The 14,985-nt window shown below is 44.0% G+C and overlaps 2 protein-coding genes across 2 annotated transcripts; one reads left to right on the top strand and one right to left on the bottom strand.

Moving 5' to 3' along the window:
* Positions 1–817: 817 nt before the first annotated feature.
* On the bottom strand, positions 818–10,576 carry LOC119387570 (uncharacterized). The gene is made up of 10 exons (XM_037655001.2): positions 10,429–10,576; positions 10,294–10,361; positions 9,961–10,107; positions 8,583–8,752; positions 7,895–7,969; positions 5,851–5,974; positions 4,007–4,105; positions 3,835–3,903; positions 2,242–2,382; positions 818–1,056 (listed from the first exon to the last, which is right to left on the bottom strand). Exons 5-10 carry the CDS (start codon positions 7,921–7,923, stop codon positions 898–900), a joined length of 621 nt encoding a protein of 206 aa, XP_037510929.2. The 5' UTR covers positions 7,924–7,969; positions 8,583–8,752; positions 9,961–10,107; positions 10,294–10,361; positions 10,429–10,576; the 3' UTR covers positions 818–897.
* An 82-nt stretch (positions 10,577–10,658) lies between these two features.
* On the top strand, positions 10,659–14,439 carry LOC119387569 (divergent protein kinase domain 2A). Its single transcript, XM_037655000.2, has 3 exons — positions 10,659–11,598; positions 12,224–12,524; positions 13,738–14,439. The coding sequence occupies exons 1-3, from the start codon at positions 11,008–11,010 to the stop codon at positions 14,085–14,087; spliced, it is 1,242 nt and encodes a 413-aa protein (XP_037510928.1). The 5' UTR covers positions 10,659–11,007; the 3' UTR covers positions 14,088–14,439.
* The last annotated feature ends 546 nt before the right edge of the window (positions 14,440–14,985 follow it).

A 14,985-nucleotide genomic window follows, 5' to 3' on the forward strand; every position in this document is an offset into this window, starting at 1 on the left:
CACAACACGTTTTGGTTAAAAACGGACCACGCGCTGATCGCAATGAACCCCCAGGAAAACGAACGTATAAGACGAGTGGCACACAAACACAGCAGGAGTACCTTAGAATTGGTGTGAATGCAGAGGCGGATGGTCACGTGATACGTTTCCGCCAATTTGAGTTTCAGTTATAGTTTTCCAGCGACTATGATGTTGGCGCGTGGCTGAAAATGCGCCTTTTTAATTTATTTGTTTGTCCTCTGATGCACTCTCGACAGAAGGTCTTCTGTGACAAAAAAGCGCGAAGAAGAAACATTCTAACACGAGCATTCACTTCACGTTCGGCTTCTTGCCCACTTTGCAGACGCAAAAAGAATTTTTAAAATTTCTTTCTGTTTTACAGATGACAACCAAACTTGATAAGCATGTTCTTTAATGAGCCATCCAGCCAAAGCAACTGAAATTTGAAAATGTATATATTTTTTTCTAAAATCGTGTTTTTAGCCCCACATCCCCCCTAAGGCATTCAGACTGGAAAGGGTCAACCATCACAGTGCCCATTGTTACGGCACCACTAACACAAAACACAGCATGCATAATGTTGGAGGTTTGCGATGAGCATGTGACCTTTCGAAACTATATAAATATGTCAATTTTTTCCACTGACAAGTTTCTAATGGCCAGGCTCCACATAACTTGACTTGATCCTTCATGCCCTTTTAAAAAATAGCAAAAGAAAGCAAAGGTGTGAAAGGTGTTAGGCCCAGAAGAAAGTCTCACTGTGTAAAAAAACCTACACGCGAACCTAATAGAGTGTCATCAGAAATAAGCACAGATGACTGCCTGCACACATTTAAAAGATTGCTCGCTTTCTTTTCACCATCAGTTCATTCCAAGCACACATTCTTCCTAAGTGTCCTACACCTCCATGGCCTCTTCTTCTTCCTCACTCTCGCTGGCAAAGCTGGCCTTGTCCTCATCCTCATCTTCTCCCTCGGGCTCTGGCCCTAACTCGGCCAAGAGCTCCTCAATGTGTGCCAGCTCATCTGCATCATCAAAGCGCACCTTGCGAGCCACCTGTGCAGACAAATACACACAAAGGCATACAACGAATCAGCAAGATCAATAACAATGCTTCACCGAAGGGCAGACTGAAGTCCTGCACAAATGGCCGACAGCTATCTGCAATCCGACACTCACTCAGTAGGGACGCTTCCGTAGCTATCCTGTTTCCAGTTTTTCGCTTCTTCAGGTGATAAACTCACCTTCTAGGCTAAATGTTTGCATGTTGGAGCCACATGCATGTTCAACATCAGCCTGCTTTACAAGGCAGAACACTGGTGCTTCTATAAAAAAACTGCCTAGCCAACGTTCTAGCTTTGCATAACTGTGTAGTTGACACACACCCAAAATATACACTGTCGTTAATAATAGGGATGGGCAAATATTAGAGCGCTTCAGATATTTTAACAAATATTACAGTACGCGAATTCGCTTCAACACTAATCTAAATTATTCGAAATTTCTAAGTATTCGAAATGAACGAAGGAATATGACCGCATGTAACCCCCTGAAAAGATGGCTTTGCTGCAGCATGGGGCTGCTATTCCACGAAACCACCTTTCCAGGAGAAATCCGCACTGCCGCAAAGCCTCACTTCCAAGTTTAAAATATAAATATTACCTGCACCTCAATTAATTACTCTTTTTAAGGTTAAAAGTGTATTAAGAGGGCTTATATGCGCTAAGTATAGCAATTTCCAAAACTTAGCCTATTTTACCACTTATAACTTGGGCCCTATTACTATGCAAATCTTACGACCATTTGCATTTGCTTCCACTTCACTTGAAACCAAAAAAGTGACACTCGCACATGCCTACTTCCAATTCTTAAAAATATTGTGCAAGTTAGTTGGGTCATGACAAAAATGCTCATTTTCCTTTAAAATATGTGATATATACTATTCGAACAATTCGATTTGAAATTATTCGACGAAATCACTATTCCCTTCGAACCCCAAATTTAATGTTCACCCATACCTAGTTAATAACATTATATTAGAGGACAGTAAATATTAGGGAATAATACCAATAAAACCTTGTTAATTCAGAGATTACAGGATACAGACTTGCATCCGATTACACAAGGTCAGCCTGATAACACTAGCATTAGAGATGAACAACGGCTGTTGACGTCCCTGTATATCATAAGTCTCATCCTCTCGCATATAAATGGAGGAAACTAAATTAGACATATACTTGCCTCGCGAGCCTTGTTAAGGTAGTATCGTGCATTTCCCTGGTACTCTCGCCCACGGAGGTAGTTCAGCCACCCGAGCAGGTACCACACGTCAACTACTCCGTCATCTTCTTCAATCAAACCATCGAGAACAGTGTTGGCCTCCTGTATACCGCATAAAACCCCAGCACATATTAACATCAAGGAAAATTATGATACAGAAGAGCCTTGGTTATACGAATTTCAACAGGAAGCGAAAATATTCGTATCACTCGAAATTTCGTATCACCAAAAAACTAGCAAAATCCATTTTCAAACCATGATATACGCACAAAACATTTATTGCTGTCGAAAGAGCTCGAGTGTGTTCGTGTGTGTCTTAGAAAGACACACGCGAATGGACTGATAAGGGACGGCGCAGCTGGCTGCCGCAAACATGCGCGTCAAAGCTTTCCTTGAGGTCATTTGAAAACTAAGTGCCAAAGTTCGCTCCACCATAGTTATCAGCGAATGACACGAGCGCCAAAATGCTTCGTGCTTTTTTAAAACTTTATTGCCTTTAATCTACTGCTGTGTTAGATGCGTATCTTCGGAGCTGCGTAGTCGCCATCGATGATCGTGTCGCGTCAAAGCGACTGCGGTTTCGTGCGCAGCGGTTACGGCGAACGGTAGTTCCGTTTTCAATCCATGTGCACTGGCCACGCACGTGCCTTCAGAATTACATCGTTGCTATCTATGATCGTGGCAACTGTGCTTTTGTCTAGAGTGGTTGCGGCAAGCTACATCGCTTCGACTCGGTGAGCATCGGATGCGTGTGAACGTTCGGAGTTTCGGCGTCGCCATACGTGGTCGCGTCGATAGCGATCGCAGCTTCGTCTACAGTGGTTGTGGCAAACAATAACAAGACTGTGCACGTACATCAGGAGCACGCTGCTGTCGGCCGTCGCTCAACGGTTTCGGTACCCAAGTTCGTATCATCCGTCACGACGTGGAAAAGTGTTCGGAACATCTGGATTTTGGCCCATTGGACACAATGGAATTCGGCCGGGGAATTTTGCAAATTCGTATCCAGCTAAAATTCATATCAGCCGGGTTCGCATTACCGAGATTCCACTGTTAATTCCTTCATTTTAACATTTTCTGGCTATGAGGAGCACGTCATGCAATCAAAACAACAAAATGTGGTCAGAGTAAATTGATATTAATATGCCATTAATTCGTAGTTGGTTTACTAAGCTATGCACAAATAAATATTTGCTCCAGTGTATTGAGAATGTTGCTGAAGGATTTGCGTTAAGTGTGCTATGTTTAAATCGAACTTTTCAAGGAGTCAAGCTTGGAGTACAAATAATGGTACATTCGGCTTTGTGAGTTACATAAGAACAAAACACATTATTCATATTCCCTTCTAATATGCCCATCATCTCTTACATATGCATGCAATGTGAAAACCTATTTGTCTTATTAATTCATTGTTGCCATTATGGGCACCCGCATTGATATCCAGTACATATAATAAAACCGCCGCTTTGCTTCAATTACAACGTCCACATCACACATGTTTCCAGCTTTTGTGTAATAATTGAAAGACAATTTATCTCATGAAGCCATACTTACATCCAGCATCTCCAGCTCAATTAGCACTTTGACTCCGTTTACTCGGCTGCTATAACTTAGGGGACAAACCTGAAATAACAATAGCAATATAGAGCAATGTACACTAAGCACAGCAGCATGATTGCACGTTGTCAACAGACATGCAACAGAAAATGCATCAGCAAGCACTCACATCCACAGGGTCGTTATTTCCAGCATCTTCTCCCAGTAGCAGCCTCTCGTGCTGTGGTAGCCACAGATCAAGGCTTCGCTGCATGGCCTCTTTTGCTGCCTGCATTGCACAGAACAGTCAGGGCTTTTGCTCACAAAGCAAATGAGTACTTGCAATTGGAAGGATGCTCCACATCTGACACCATTAAGGTGAGTTGTTAGCTAATGAGGTTTAAAGAAAATATTGCCGAAGTGAAAATTACGTTCCGAAAGTGAAGCCGAACCTCCGCCACTTTAAAGGGGCCCTGAAACACTTTACAACGACCCATTTTTTACTCGTGGGTTGCGTAGACTGACGTACGGACAGGTTAGTGCACCAAGAATGGCAGCAATAGTGGCACGCAGTCCGAAAATATTCAATCTAGAAAATTCAAAATACAAGAAAAAAAACTGCCTGCCCTCAACTCGATTTTAATGGGGTCACATGACTGCATTTCACTCGCCCTGTGACATTTCAGAGAGCCCCTATGAAATGAGCTGAACGCTCCTACGTAGGGGAAGCTTGCACACCATTCTTGCTTGTCCTTTCCAACGTATTGTTGACATCGTTGCCATGGTAACAAATGTGGTGCCTGACACCTGACTTGTCAGAACTTGAGCGGTTGCTACTGCGTCGAAGCGAGGCTGGCGAGGCTTTGTCTGCTGTTCCTTACAACGACATTCCATGTCACTCCCTCCTCTCATTCTGAGACGGGAATTTGTGGAGCGGCAAGGGCGGTGAAACATGGTCGCCCCTACGCTGGTTGTTCAGTGAGCAGCCAGACGAATCACAAATTCATTCAATAAAGAGGATTACTTGCACCACTTCAACAACAATCAAAAGCCTACCGCACGTGCAGAAAGAGGTTGCTCGCAAACGTACAGACGTAAAAAGAGAGAAGAGGGAGAAGCGTTTCGTATGGACATCCGACCGACGCAGGCAAAAAAAACCAGAGGCGAAATGGCAGCCAGCACCTCTGTCGTGCTTTGTGGCTGTAGTGATCTTTTTTTTTGCGACGGCATCTATTTGGAGTTCATTGAAAAAGCACAGAAAAGAAGAACATAACCCAATAGTAATCTCAACTTTGATGCCACGCCACGATCACTTCTAATGTTAGATTTATCCAATCATAGGCTGGCGCGCATCGTCGTCATTTCCGCCCGCAATAGTTCTGGCGAGCGCCACTACGCGCTGATGCGGTCAGCAGCGATGTAGAGACTTTAGTGCGTGATTAAAATACTAAATCATTTGATATTGGTGCTTAGACCTATGCTAAAATTATTCCCAGCCATCAGTCTACGCAACCCGCAAGTAAAAAATGGGGGTTTGAATAGTGTTGGAGGGCCCCTTTAAGAGGGGCACAATGAATTGATACATTATCTCATAAGGAAGAAGAACAGTGTTGTAAAGCGAAGCTGTATACAATATGGATCTCGGGATTTCTTTGTTTCCTTAGACAGAAAACCATTCTACGATTTGGAGCGGCAAGTGCCTATTTTCTATCGGAGTTACACACACAAGACAAACCCCAATATTCTTTTCAATACAGATAAGCACAAAACAAGTGTCAGAACCACATGATTGATGATAAGGTGCATTTGAAATGTAAAAAACGTAGCATTCGCCGCATGTGCTTCCAGGTAAAGATGATGGTTGCGAAGAACACCCCCTTTTTGTCCTGACCTGTGGACATGCCTGTGTATTGACCAAACCGATGAACAAAAAGTTAACTCTTTAAGGACATGTAAATTTAATGCGGTTCAGGCGCTGTGGCCTCCACCACATGATTAAAAAGAGCAAGAACTTAGATGGTCAATTCACTGCACCTCATGTTCTTGTTTGACAAGCAGGAAGTTGGCCTGGGCTTGGAAGGCTTCGGGATTGCTGGGGTCTGCCTGGATGCTCTTCTGCACAAACTCTGAACACTGCTGCTCTGCGTCCTCTTCATCACTGCATGGCCATGACATATTAATGCCACCATACAGAGCCTTATACAGTGGCTTAGAGACTGATCAAAATATTAATCGACAGATTGATAAATTTATACGTAACTTCAACAATGGGCGACATAAAATGCATCAGCAGTTAAGAAAAAAACCTGCTATTCAGCAATTGCCACAATGCAAAAGCAAACACACGAAGCCCAACTATAATGAAATTTCACTTTTGCTAAATTCATTATGAGTGAGCAGTATATAACACTGAGGCAATATTAGTAAGCCCACAGAGCTGGTAATAGTAGAGTTTTCGTGTTGGCAGATGTTTTATCAATTCAAATCTTGCAGGTCATGCTGAGGAGACATACGTCCTAGTTAGGTAATACCACTGTCATAATCACTTCCAGCGAGTGGCAATATTTTTTTTTTTTCAATTTAGCCATCAAGAACAGCTATTTTTGCTAGCTTTTCATCATGCTTCCAGTCTTATTCTGAGCATGAAGTTTTGCCCAAAGGCTCCTCTATATCCACACTATTTGAAAGTAGGCTACATAATGTCTTATACTCCTACAATGAACTTAGTGTGTTCAAATTAAAGAAAAATGAGTTGACGTTATCATGTTCATAAAGATTTAAAATAAACAACATCAATTGACTAAGATGGTACATCTTAAATTTGTTTCAGATCATTGAGCTTACCCATGTTGACAGTAGGACAAACATTATTCAGTATGCCATGGTAACCTCATAGAAAAAAAAGACAAAATATGTGGATACAGAACAGCACTTAGCATTTTTTTGTGTTAGAGTTAAAGCACGTGAGCAATACAGATCTCGCACATCATTGGCATGCTTATTTACATTAACAAAGCTGGCAGAACAGTCAAACCTTGTTTGAAGAACAAATAGGCTATAACTATGTGTTGGATACAACGAGGTCAATTATCCCCTTGAAATTCTCGTATATACATGTATTTGAAACTATGTTTTAACAAGGTAATGCTGTCATGTCAATGAACGTAACAAAGTAAATTCGTCTATGAACCCTAAAAATTCCTGGCTATGTCACTTTCCACGAATGCTATGGAACATTTGTGCGACTAGGCGAGGCCTTCGATATTGTATTCTCTGTCACTGAGGCCTCTTCATTGGCTTGGGTGGGAGAAAAGTAAGGCCTCACCCACTGACTGCCCCCTGGTGCTTACTCGCACAAGCCTCCCTGCTGATTCTGCACACATTCAAGCAGAACATCCCAGAGGCTTTTGCTTTTTTCGCACTGCAGACCAGAAGATGTCCACGTCGCCAGTACTGTGGTAATAATGATTGAACCAAGAGCAAAACAGAAGCGAAGATGGTCACACTGAACGAAAGGTAGCTATCATAAAGACTGTCGCGTCAGGTGCCAAATCGTGGCGTGCCCAAATAAAAATTTTTTTAGATTCAATAAAATTCCGTCGCATGCACGGATGTATGGTTGCACTGCGGGCTGCAACACCGTCTACTTTTCATGTTTAAATATGCACAGGCCATTCGGCATGCATTACAGTCAAGGGAAATAATGGATATAATGACGTAATGCACATAAATGAAATTCTACTCCTCCTTCCGCTTCATTATAACAAGGTTTAAGTGTTAGTCCATTTGTACTCAATACTATATGTTGATTGCAGTCAGGATAAGACATCTCATGTTACTGGTTTCTTCTGGTCACTGCTATATTTGATTTGTAACATTTAATGCGGCAGATAAGCATACTCCTTTCTGAACTCATTGAATGGTCAAGTGCACTTTTTTAATGCGTGAAATATGTGCAACTGTGCCCAAAATGTGAGAAATGTGTAAGTAGTTACAAGCACTTCTCTGCTAGAAGAGAAAGAAAGGGGGAACAGGCAGTAACAATAAAAACAAATACACCTCGTTTAAGGCAACTCACCAACAGTCAGTCATATAGATCTCGGCCATGGCACAATAAGCTGATGACAACGCTCGGTTGAGGTCAGCCCCACTGCTTTCCTAAAAACAAGCAAACAGCAATGTCAACATGCCCGACTACAATGCAAATGCTCAAGACATGGCTAATGCACATTTTGAAATGTACACTCACTCCAGTAATGCTTGACATTTCTCCCAATTATTTGGGATAACAAAGCAATGTGAAACCTAACATTCAATTCATATCAGACACCAAAGTGACCACATTCCATAAAGCATACTGCCAGTTGTTTCAAAGTGGCCTCAGGCTATCACAAGTCATTTACCATGAATTCAGTTGGGAGAGCAAAAATGATTGTGAATTTGGTATACTTATGCATGCCTATTGCCGGTTTATGTAGCTTTTTTTTTTTTCAATTAATGTATGACTTTGGACATGCTATTATGGTAGCAGCCACAATATAAATGCATATTCTTGCACTTGTAACAAAGCAGCACACGAACACCTCTAACTATGCTTGTGCAAGGAGTCTTTGTTTTCCACTAACTGTACAATAAAATAATACCTGCTATGTGGCAGAATCACTGCATATGGAGGAGACACCATTTATTGCCTAGGAGACACTGAGCCTCTTTTACCAGTGAATGGTTAAAAACAAAGTTTTGTGCAGTGGTGAAAGAGCTGGCACTAACCTCAGGATGCAGCAGCCAAGCCTTGTCGCTCCTGGAGCAGTTTGCACAGTATCTGCACTCCCTTAGCATAGTGTGCCAATGACTCCTTGCCATCTGTCAGCTGGCCCAAGCTGAGATATTTCCTGTAGCCCCCATCCGGATCCAACTGGACCATTCTCTGCAACAGCTGCACAAACAGGCAGTTGTGATAACTGCATTTCTCGAAAAGACGGTCCGAGGAAGTGGGCAAGGAAAGGAAACAAAGTGCTTGGGTGACTAACAGTCAAAAGTGAGACATACATTTTATTTTGTTTACACACACAATGGAACTGCTGCATATGGTGAGGTTCAAAGACCGCACATCTTAAGTTCAATGTTATGCACAAAGGCTTTGCCATTGTGAATTGCCCACTTGCAGTACGCTACATCATAAAATGTTTTATTACACTGACAACAGCCAAGCTTCCTTTCAAGTCAGAAAAAAAAAAGAAAAGAAAAGCTCTTCAGAGCTTAAACTCTGTACATTTAATGAACTGCAGGAGTGCACCTAACTTGGCTGGTTGGTATGTCATTAAGACGGGAGCGAACAGCGCTAGACACGGAATGGAGAAAGAATGACAGACAGGGCGCTGATGTCTGTCGTTTCTTCACCGTCCCATGCCTAGCACTGTTTGTTTCCGTCTTAAACTGTAACGCTAAGTTCACTGCAGAATGAAAGCTCTCCAATTATGCCTTTTCAGCGTCAGCCACCTACCTACAAGCTTCCTATCTTGTCATGCACTCCATCCATTTTGGTCTCACAAATAGATCACCGGTTACCTTTTCTATGCTTTACAAAGCCTCCCTAGATTGACTTTTACCTCTGAACCTCACCTACCGAATCGCTCACCTACATGTGCTCCCTATCACACCATTACAATGCTATTGCTCATTGCATAGTCTTCAGCTTTCATTTGATTTTCTTAACAAATGAGGCGCAGCACTAATTTAAAGCAGCATTTCTTCAATATATCCAGTTGACACGAGTTATCTGGAGAAGAATGACTGGAGGGCACATCTGTGTGAGCTACAGCACGTTTTCTACAACTCAAAAGTGAATTTCTCAAACGGACAAATGTGTATGGGAATTCTGTGGAATGCAAAAGCAACAATTTGGTGACAACACCCCTTAATGAAAGAATACAAAAGCCTAAAAATCAAGACAAATGAAGCATTGATTAACAAATAATAATTTTGATGTCTGGAAACCTTCATGGTGACCGCGACATTTTCCCAATGCAAATCATAGAATGACAGCAACTGGAGTGAACGTAATCAAATCCACCGATCTTTGCTGCTGTAGGGTCATTACAAACTGTAACACACAAGAATTTTGGTGCGAATTAATGGTCTTACCTCGAGGGCGCTTGCGGGATCAGCCATTTCGAGCAGTAGACTGGAAAGGGCGTCGAGTACTTTCAGGTTGTTCGGTTCCATCCTTAAGGCGCTTTCGCCAAACTCCCTTGCTTGATCGTACTGCAGTTCGTTCACGCAGCTTTCCATCTGGTCAGGAAACAATGTCACAGCAATTAAGTGAGAACCGTACAACGAAGGCAACATGAGTACTATCTCAGCACAAACATGACATTTACGAATATTCCCCACTAATGGGTTTGGTTATGCTGGGTTCAACGCAGGTCCTTACAGACCATAAGTTTCGCCACAAGCAAGCAGATCGAAAGTAGTCACCTGAGACAAGAGATCGTCGACGCTGCATTCTGATTTGAGGTTTTCCGAACTTTTCCTCGCGCCTGGTTCTGAAATATTGACGAGCAATAAACAACGGTCCTTGATACCGACAACTTTTCGTGTCTCGGCACTCACTTGATTTGTTCTCCTTATTTGTCTTCTTCTTGCTTCTTCCCATGAAACCGTCTCAGATGTCGTACTGTCAGAAATGAAGGCTAACTCACGGAGAAACACGCGTGCACGTGCGTCGCAAACAGAAACACACGCGAAACAGAAAGTGCGCGATCCGAAGTCGATGCCCTAGCCCCTCCAGAGGTCAATTGTAGCCAACACAGAGCCTAAGCGCAAGCCGAACTAGCCGCAAGTGCCATCGCGGTAACCGCGGGTTTCGTTTCGTTTGTTGTGTGATTTTTGTCGAGGCGACACTTCACAAGGAATGGGTTGGCACACGAACTATACGGATTTGATGCAAGTCAATTTGGATTCTCGAACATCTTCTTCTTCCAAGCGCGCCGCGTGCAGTCAACTGGAAAGGATGAAACGTCACCGAACGTGCTCTACATCGTCGTTCGCTGCCGTCGCTAGAAGCATCCACGCAAGATCGGCCGAAAAGGAAAGGTGAAAGCTCGTGGGGACGCTGCCGCTGCACCCGTCACCTTCAGCATATCGGTTAGCCAAGTTTCCGAACATTATCCGGGATCTCATTCATTCTGCATGGCGCTAATACGTTACTCCCGGGCTCGATGGCGACTGTTTTGGCTGCTGACGTCTTGCGTGTTCCTCTACGCGTTATTCCTGCTTTCTTTCCACATAGAGCCGGCGTCGGAGGCCTTCCACGAGTTCCACAAGTGTCCCGCCTGCTTCGGCGATGCCTTGTGCCCGCACATGCATGACGTGAAGTTGGCGGGCTGGTACAGTCGCAGTGTGCTGCGCTTCTTCAACGCCAAGAACGTCTTCATGGGCGAACTGAACGGAACGCGCGTGGTAGTCAAGAAACTGGCGCATGACGACGAGTTTCGCGAAGTCGATCGTCGCTGGTGCCGCAGTCGACGATGTAACGTCGCCAGCGCGGTTCGCAGTACCGTGGACAACGGCAAAACACACGAAGCGGCGTTGATGAAACACTTGTTCGCCGTCAGGAAGGAGCAGGACATGACAGCGTGCCCGTCCTCGCGTTTGGTCCGCCGAATGCTGATGATGCTTTCGTACAATCCAGTCATGGTCGCGCGTCGCCAAGGGGCATTGAGGACGGCCGATGTGCTCGCTTATACCGTCACCGTCAATGCCGAGCCACTGCTATTGCAGGTGCGTAAACCGACTGTGAAATTTGAGTGCGTAACACTTTAGGGGTCCGGCTTGTCCATCCACACTGTCTCATGTCGTATGTTCACGCAGTGGTCAATACAGTCCTAAAACAAGGCTAACAATGCTCAAAACCAGTGCAAAATAAACTAACAAGGTCCAAAATAACATAAACTACAAAAATAACGAAGAAATACAGTAATTTACCTAAAATCGCAAAAAAAAAAAAACGCCTCTGAAACGTCAGGCCGAGTCCCGCGCCGCGCAAAAGACGGCGCCACCGCCTCGGCAAGCGCGCGATCGGCGCGATCACCAAGGGAATCGCTGGGTTGCCCGTGCTGCGCACTTCCTCAGGTTTCAAGGTAGTGCAGCTGCATTAAGTGCAGGATTTAGAACTGCACCGAGACCTACACAAGAACATTAGCGCGGGATTTAGAAATATACCAGGGTGTACGCAAGAACGACATTAGTGCAGTATTTAGAACTACGCAATAACTACATTTTTTTTTTTATCGACTTTAGCGAGTGAGAAGGTTCTTGCCTGCTTTGACCAGTCACATCAGGGCAATGTCCGATGCATTGGTGTAATGTGCTGTGCAATTTGATGATCCGATGGCTTACTTTGCAGACGTTTCCACGCATGGATGACTGGCCATTCCCGACACTGCTGGGCAGCTGCGGTCGCACAATAGTCGAGACGTACGAGGGAGAGCCTCTCTCTAACTTCGAGCTGGCCAGCTGGACTGTGCGAGCTAACATCTCTCTGCAGCTGCTCGACATGGCCGATTTGATGACCGAGAACCCAACTCAGTATGCACTTTATATGACTGATGTGAGCATGGACAACTTTGCCGTCAACGATAAGGGTGAAGTGAGGATCGTCGACTTGGAAAATATAATTGTGGTGGACCGCGTGCAGGTCCGAGCAGGTGAGTTTCTGAACGACGTTGCGGGTGCTGTTACCAGTTCAGGCTATTCAAGTAAATGTGAAAGGCAGAAACACTCATTACACAAGTGGAGAATTGATGTGAAGTAAATTTGGTGCACATCTAAAAAGCCAAGTTCTAGGAAATGCTGGCAGCAGGTCATTTATATAGCCTCAAATTTAGAAGAATGGACAAGGATTGCAAAGTTTATAAAACAGGGAAACTTAAAACTCACAGCTCTTCAGTCTGCTACTTTTCACACCCTGTAGCTTGACGTACACAGAAACTTGACGTAAACATGGCCAGCATATTGAAGCAATTCCTCCTGCTCGCTTCTATGCCACTTTTATCCACCATTTGCAGCCTGTTGACCCTGTCAACATATGAGGAGCTGCTGCTCAAACTACTGACTCGGTGCAATGCGGAATGGCCTTGTAATAGAATTTTCACATTATTGTGGCCCCTGTTACGACCATACTAGGACATGTCAGTGGCTGTCAGTCAGTCTGCAGACATGTCAGTCTGCTGAACAGGTATTGCAATATACAACCATGTTTGCATGTCTGACTGCACAGAGACTTTAGTGGGGAGTGATCTTGATACACCTGGCTTTTCTAAGTTTTTATTTTATTTTATTTTTTGCCAACAAGAGTGAAAAATGTGGCAATATTGGTACACGTTTATTCGATTCAATATGACCTCAGAATATACAATCGCCAGTTCTGTAGCTTCCAGTTACATTGCGATGTGATAGTAATGTTGCTGTGTGGAACATTTCAAAAAAGCTTGTTGCAATGTGTTGAATAATGGTAAATGATATTGCATAAGACATACTGATGGGCTCATGGCAGCGTGCCATAAATATTAAGAACCAATAATGCCGTCAATGTCCTGGTTGACCTACTATCTGCTTCCTGCTTAGTTTCAAAATATGATGGGGACATCCTTTATCTCTCTTCATTTATGATGCCACTGACCGCAATGGTTGTGTACCTGTACTAAACAACTACAAGCGAAATGAGAGCTGCAGGTGCAGGGCATATTCTGCTTTGTCAAACTGCCCAGCCACAAACTGTCAAATGCACTATGGTGAATGCCTGAGCTACAAAGTAAAGGCTCCTTTGTGGAAGTTGTGTGCATGTGTACAGGGCCTCCACCATTAGGGCAACGCAGTGTGGCCTTGGTACTAAACTTTGTCCTTAACTCTGCACCGCAGAAAGGCGGCCAGGTTGGAAGCAGTGGCTGGAACACCGGGAGGAAATGTGCCATGACTGCCTCAGCTTCAATGCAGAGGACTTGTGCTCGCACGCCGCGAGCGACCACAACTTCTATGCTGTGTGTAGTGGTTTGCTTGCACCCCGTGCCTTCTACTCATCGTACGGGGGGCTCATGCACGACATTCCAAAGAGCGTCGACGAGCAGTACGGGCTTTCCAATCTGCTGGCCATGTGCGATCAGCCAAGGGACGCCAAAGAGAACCGCTTTGTAGCCTCCCGTCTGCTGCGCAGGGCACTGGACAGGGCGCTGCGGGCGACTGCTACAACTAGCAACGACAGGGCCTTGTAGGGGCATGTGAAAGGCACAGCCTTTCAATGTTCTGGCATAGTGCAAGTTGCCACAAGTGCCTGTCTGAACTTCTCTTTACTCCGCTTAGAACAACTGCATTTCTTGACTGTGATATCATGCATTGCATGTGGCAATGCAGACCTTTAAGATTCACTGATCGTATATTTATTTATGACTGGATTGCTGGTATTATGTCTTGTTTTGAAGCTTGCAAGGCTACAGCAATTTTTAAGCAATGGCTACTTGCCGTGCGTCAGACTTTCTATACAATGCTGACTTAAGGAAAGTACAAATGCTATAAGTAGTTAGCGTGTCTAGCCGGTGTAATAAAATAAGTGTAAAAATTTGGTGTGTGATAGATTTTATTCGTTAACTGCTCTTAGTTACAGTCTGTTCAATTCTACCAGTCAATCTATCTTCAGTGTCTCAAATGAGTAGCCATGAATGCTTGAGGAGAAGTATTGGTTCTTCACCCACTTGGGGACAAGGACATGAAAGGAAAATTGTCATCTTAACATTACTATCACCCATTCAGAACAAAAAAAATTTTCCACCGATTTTACTTACAGAAGTGTCTGAGCAAAACTTGCTGGAAGGCACGGGCCTTTGCCTAACAGCATATCACAATCTCCTGGTCAACCAGGGCCGCTGCCCTAATGTAAAATGTAGGCCATACACCTGTTGTTTCTACAGTACGGCAAGTACAGCTAAGCTTTGACACTAGGTATAGTTTAAAAACATTTAAATCCTCAAAATTTCTTCTTCAAGCCCTCTTGCAGGGCTGGAACACGCTGCATTCAAGACATTTCATTTGCAATGGTGCAGCACAGCCATTTAACGATGGTCTCTTGTAACATGGAGGTGGAACTGTCTTGGCTCAAGTGTAGAGTCCACTATT

The sequence above is a fragment of the Rhipicephalus sanguineus genome, chromosome 3 (genome assembly GCF_013339695.2).
Source record: "Rhipicephalus sanguineus isolate Rsan-2018 chromosome 3, BIME_Rsan_1.4, whole genome shotgun sequence".
Lineage (NCBI taxonomy): Eukaryota > Metazoa > Arthropoda > Arachnida > Ixodida > Ixodidae > Rhipicephalus > Rhipicephalus sanguineus.

What these genes read in the sequence shown, in the direction of transcription:
- LOC119387570 (XM_037655001.2), bottom strand. Translation starts at nt 7,923, where the DNA reads ATGGCCGAGATCTATATGACTGACTGTTG. An exon ending in TTGTCAAACAAGAACATGAG is followed by an intron (nt 4,106 to 5,850) that starts GTGCAGTGAATT and finishes TGTGCAATGCAG; the next exon opens with GCAGCAAAAGAGGCCATGCA. An exon ending in ACCTTAACAAGGCTCGCGAG is followed by an intron (nt 1,057 to 2,241) that starts GCAAGTATATGT and finishes TTGTCTGCACAG; the next exon opens with GTGGCTCGCAAGGTGCGCTT.
- LOC119387569 (XM_037655000.2), top strand. Translation starts at nt 11,008, where the DNA reads ATGGCGCTAATACGTTACTCCCGGGCTCGATGGCGACTGTTTTGGCTG. An exon ending in CCGAGCCACTGCTATTGCAG is followed by an intron (nt 11,599 to 12,223) that starts GTGCGTAAACCG and finishes CTTACTTTGCAG; the next exon opens with ACGTTTCCACGCATGGATGA. An exon ending in CCGCGTGCAGGTCCGAGCAG is followed by an intron (nt 12,525 to 13,737) that starts GTGAGTTTCTGA and finishes TCTGCACCGCAG; the next exon opens with AAAGGCGGCCAGGTTGGAAG.